This window comes from Echinops telfairi, unplaced genomic scaffold, assembly GCF_000313985.2.
Source record: "Echinops telfairi isolate 266 unplaced genomic scaffold, ASM31398v2 ScPeMD7_31;HRSCAF=116, whole genome shotgun sequence".
NCBI lineage: Eukaryota > Metazoa > Chordata > Mammalia > Afrosoricida > Tenrecidae > Echinops > Echinops telfairi.
In genome coordinates, this window is record NW_022103928.1 from 24700344 (window position 1) to 24705878 (window position 5535).

The 5535-nt window shown below is 46.4% G+C and overlaps 1 protein-coding gene across 1 annotated transcript in view; it reads left to right on the plus strand.

Moving 5' to 3' along the window:
- The first annotated feature begins 686 nt into the window (after positions 1-686).
- ARHGEF3 (Rho guanine nucleotide exchange factor 3) overlaps positions 687-5535 on the plus strand; it is a 327596-nt gene continuing 322747 nt past the window's right edge. The window contains exon 1 of the mRNA XM_045290027.1: positions 687-763. Within this exon, the coding sequence (XP_045145962.1) occupies positions 720-763 (44 nt within the window). The 5' untranslated portion in view covers positions 687-719. The remainder of the gene's footprint in view (positions 764-5535) is intronic.

Consider the following 5535-nt stretch of genomic DNA (forward strand, 5'->3'; position numbering starts at 1 on the left):
GCATCCTTGGTAACCCTGTGCAGGCAGTTCTGCACTGTCTTATACGGTCACTATGAATTAGAATCAACTTAAGAGCACTGAGTTTTTTTTTTGTTTTGCTTTAATTTATATGGAGACTGTGACTAAAAATAGTTTGGTTTCACCTATCTCCATGGACTACACTTGTCCAAAGAACTAAATCCATCTCAGACGGGTCCTAGTGATAGGGCTCCAGCATCGCCCGCTCGGAGAGAGGTTGTCGTTGCTAGCTCTTTCTAGGTTGTAGTTCCAGGCTAAGCAGGGAGTCCCTGCTCCACAGAGCCAAACACAGGCCCAAGCGCCTTCTATCTTGTTGCTCTGGGACATTGCTATTTATCTCTGCTCAGAGCCTAGTTCCAGGCACCGTGAAGGACAAGGCAGGCCCATGTCATAAGACCTAGATGAGGAATTGACCCAGGTCACTCCCTCTCACATTTCATGGAGAACTCAGCCTGGCCTCAGCTAGCTGCAAGGATGCCTGGGAAATGTTTTCCTGGATGGGCCTCTCTTAACTAGGGGTGAAACAGAGACTAGCTTAAGGTGGATGCTGCTGCCGTACCCACGCTCACACTATGCGTACTTACTGCAGCCGTTTGAGTGTTTACAATACAACTCTGAGCGTGTTGTAAGTGTTGGATGATTTGCTTTTCAGGGAAGAAGACCCGGGTTTGCCAGGTGCATCTGTGAACAGCTCCTCAGTAATGAACCAGTGCAGCTGCAGGGCGATGGAAGAAAACAAGGAAAGGTAAAAATGTCTTTAGTTAAAAAACTAATGATATTAAAAACAAAACAAAACCCTACATGCAGGATCTAAAGCCGTGGTTCACAACCTGTGGGTCCAGTGACCTTTCACAGCGGTCACCTAAGACCATCGGAAAACACAGTATGATTTACAGTGCGATTCATATCAGTAGCAACATTACAGTGATGAAGTAGCTATGAAATAATGTTATGGCTGGGGGTCACCACAACATGAGGAACTGTATTCCAGGGTCGCAGCATGAGGAAGGTGGAGAACCACTGATCTAAAGGCAGCACAGGACTTCATGGAAGCCTGTGTAACTCGGTAGACAGCCTCAAGAATTCGGCGATAGCACAATTTTATATCGCTCTCTTCATCATCTCTAACTTCTGACACCAGTGAAGGGGGATCCAGACGCCTTGGCTTAGAAGGGAGAGTTGGTATAAATAGAACCAACCGAGCATAGAATGGAGCATTTGATCCCCAAACTCTATGGACCCAGGCTGTTTCTGCTCCTGTGGACTGCCAGTTTCTGCCAGAGGAGGCGAGAGCTGGCGCTCAACTCTTGGCGCCACGTCTCCTTTTGGAAGTCACGCCTTTTCCTCTCCTTCCACCTCGTTGTCTTCTCCCCCTTCCCTTAAAATAAATTTGCTAATTTCTTTTTAATATCTACGAAGTAATATGGACACATCTCTCTTATTAAACCCAAGAGAGAACCCCAAGTTTTATTCTTCTAGTCCCTGGGTTCCCTAGAAGAAACCCTGTAACCTACTTTGTGTTTTCTTCCCTTTTTATAAAATGCATCATGTTGTCATACTTAGCCTGTTGGTTATTGTGTGGCTTAAACAAAATACATGAATATGTCTTAGAATATTTCCAAGATAAAACTTGCTGCCCCTGTTAGTTGCAACTCATCGCAATCCGATCTGTAGGAGAGAGGAGAACTGCCTCATAGGGTTTCCCAGGCTACACTATTACGGAACAAGTCAACACATCCTGGTCCTACGGATCAACCATAGGATCCTCTGTTATCAACTGAGTGCTTAACTACCGTGTCACCAAGTTTTAAAGATGCTGTTGTCAGGGCTGTTTGAGTCGGTTCCAACTCGTAGCAACCTGAAGACCACGAGACGAAACACTGACGAGCCCTGTGCCATCCTTGATCCTTGCTGGGCTTGACCTCTGTCGTAGCCACGGTACCCAGCCTTCTCGTCAAAGGTCTTCTCTTTTGTGGACTCTCTCCTTTATCAAGCATGAGGGCCTTCCTAACCAACATGCCCAACTACGTGAGATTGAGTTTCACCATCCTTGCCTCTATGGCTTGGGTTGGGCACATCTTAATCCTTACAGTGACGTCTTTGCTTTTTAATACTTCAGAGAGGTCTTTTGTGGTAGGTTTGGCCAATATAATACCTCATTTGATTTCTTGACTGCTGCTCCCATGGATGTACAATGAAGTTCTTAGCAGCTTCAGTCTTTTCTCCACTTACCATGATGTTGTCTGTTGGTCCAGTTGTGAGGATTCTTGTCTTCTTTATGTTGAGATGTAATATATACTTAAAGTTGTAGTCTTTGATGGTTATCAGTAAATGCTTCATCATGTAATCCAGCTTCTCAGATTATTTGCTCAGCATAAGTATAAAATAAGCATGGTGAAAGTTAGAACCGTGACACACCCCTTTCCTCATTTTAAATCATAAAGTGTCCCCTCATTCTGTAAGAAACACTTGTGTGATCGGTGATAGTGGTATCTGGCAGATAGGGAGCTCCCAGAAATCAGCCAGCTTCAGAGGAGGGTGAGACACGAGGCTGTCATCTGATGTCAGAAAGACAGATGGCTCTCGTCTAAAAGCGAAGAATACAGGAAAGATGTTTACTGGACGTTTCATGGATGATGCAAAGGCACCAACCCATGTGGGCTCTAACAAATTATGAATAACATTACAAAGAATGGAATTCCAGAATGTACTTCTGTGGACTCTGTATATAGACCAAGAACAGGACAAGTAGATGCTGTGTGGATATGAATCTTGCTTATTTCTATACTGTAGCAAAGTGAAGTAGATCCATAGTTTGAGAATCCTACTGTTTACTAATCCATTTCCCTGTTTGTGGCAGCTAGGTTCGTGTGTGTGTCCATATAATGTGCTTGATGTTCTTTCTGGTCTATGTCTCTGTATCAGCCAGGGTTCTCCAGAGAAAAAGAACTAATAGATTATATACATATGCATATATACATATGCATATATATGGTACATATATATGTACCCAAACTGGAACTCTCTGTCATTGAATCAATGCCAACTCATAGCAACCCTACAGGACAGGGTAGAACTGCTCCTGTGAGTCTCCGAGACTGTGACTCTTTATGGCAGTAGAAAGCCCTGTCTTTCTCCTGAGGAGCAGCTGATGGTTTTGAACTGCTGACCTTGCAGTTAGCAGCTCAACTTATAACCGCTATGCCATCAGGGCTGTCTCTGAGTCAGAACCAACTTGACAGCACACGACAACAGAATATACACAGGTAGGTGTCCGTGCATATTTGTATGTATGGGGAGGGGGGCTTCAAAAAGTTTGTGGGGAAAATTCCATTAGCTTTCAAATCCATTTTTTCATGAACTTTTTGAAGTTCTCATGTATGGCTGTGTATGTGCGTGTGCGTGTATATACACATGTATATATAACACATACACATATACATAGCAGGCATGTACAATTCAGAGTCTAAATATATAAAGATATATATGTATTATTATGTCTGTATCTATGGATATATCTATATCTGAGCATGTTTGTTAAGCGTTAGGCTGCTAACTGCACCGTCAGTGGTTCAAAACCACCTTCTAGGAGTGAGATAAAGATTTATAGCCTCGAGTTTGGTTTGAGATGTTCTGTCTGTCAATGGCAACTGGTTTCATGTGTTACACCGAAAAAGCAAACCCGTTGTGGTTGAGTCTGCCCCATCTCTTGGTGGCCTCTGTGTTGTTACAGAGTAAAACTGAGCTGTGTCTTGTTGGTCATCTTTTCACAAGCACATCACCTGACCTTTGTCTCCAGCATGCTGCTGGGGAGTGGTAGGCATTGAACCACCAACCTTATAGTTAGCAGCCAGACACAAACCATTCGTGCCATCCGGGGACCTACGCATATACATATTCAGAGATTTGTTTTAAGGACTTGGCTCACGTGGCTCTAGGTACTGGCAAGTTTGACATCTGTGGGTGGGCAGGCCCACTGGAGGCTCACGGAGGATTTGATACTGCTGCCTTGTCCTCGAAGTTCTTGTTCTTTTGATCCTAAGGCTAACCCATGCTACTCATGGTAATCTCCTTTACCTAAGGCCAACTGATTGCAAATGTTAACCACAACACAAAATACCTTCCCGGCAACATCTCCGTGAGCGTTTGCTTAAGGAAGTGGGTACTCCAGCCCAGCCAGGTTGACTCACAGACGAAACATCTTAGCCTCGTTGAGAACAGGGGTAAATAGCCCTCTAGGGGGATACGGAGGGGCAGGGTCATCCTCTGTACCCATTTAAGAGCTTAATAACCATGTTGTCCTTTAAAAAGCAACACTCATCAGCAGAGGGCCGGATGTCCTGTTTGCCATCCTCTGCCCTCGCGCCTCGGCCAGTCTGATGGGCGGACAGTGGCATCTCCGTGGAGTCCTGTGCTTTCTTTCTCTTTATTCCGGGGACATGCACCGTGCAGGTCTCTCTCACCTGGTCACGTCTTCCGATGGTGCCGGCCAGCCCCTGTCGTCACGGAGAGCCAGCGACTCGTCCTCTTCCTTCCAGATAGGCTTTGTTTCCTCTTATAAAAAGTACCCAAGGGTGTTCTTCCAGGCTACTTCTCCCCAGAATTTCCTCTTCCACGCTTGACTTTCTTTTTTCATTGGCGAGCCATCGTAGGATTTCCCACACCAGGTCGTTTCACCCGGCGGCGTCATCGTTTCCATCCCTGCCGTCATTATTATCACCTGCCATCTCCGACATCATTTACGATGTGTCTGGCTCGGTGGAACACCTGGCCTTCTCACTGAATCCTCATCACGCCCCTATAAAGTCGGGAGTAATGTGGGTGCTCCCTTTTTGTGGCCATTAGATGACAGACAGACTCTTGCCACACCTGCCTGGAACCGGGAACACTGCCTCTGTGAAGCCTCAGCCCCGCTCGCTTCTTTCACTCCAAGTAACACACAGACCTGCATTTGCCAGCGGTGAGTGCTCCCCGGGGACACTGCTCGGAGCCAGCACACCCGTGTCTGTGGTGGCATTGACCTGTCTAAGTTACTGTTCATGATCCTCTCAGAGGGGAGGGAGTGTAGGGGGTCAAAGGTGGCGGTTTGTCCCCATCCAGCAGGTGAGCGTAGGACTGGGCTTGTCACCAGCACGCCTCTGTTCTCATGTGCACGTTGGGGGGTCGTAGCCTCATCCATGTTCATGCAAAAGGCTTCTCTGAGCAGGGGTTTTCCCGTTGAGCTTATTTGTCTGGGGGAGGAAGCCTATCAGGGTGGGGATGTCCAGGGAACTGCTGAGGCGGGGCAGAGGAAGCAGTTCATTCATTCCTCAGCGGTGTAGCGGTGGAGTTAGCAAGTGGGATTTCTGGCATTCCTGTAGGTGCAAAGGGCAGAATTTTGAGGGAGAAGTCCCTGTTCTTTTGTTCTTGTAAATCCTTCCTGTGGCTGATGTGGTTGGATAGATAATACTCAACCCAAGTTGAGAAATGAAGAGGCTTCAGACCACTCACTCACTCACTTAGTCTCACTCACTCACT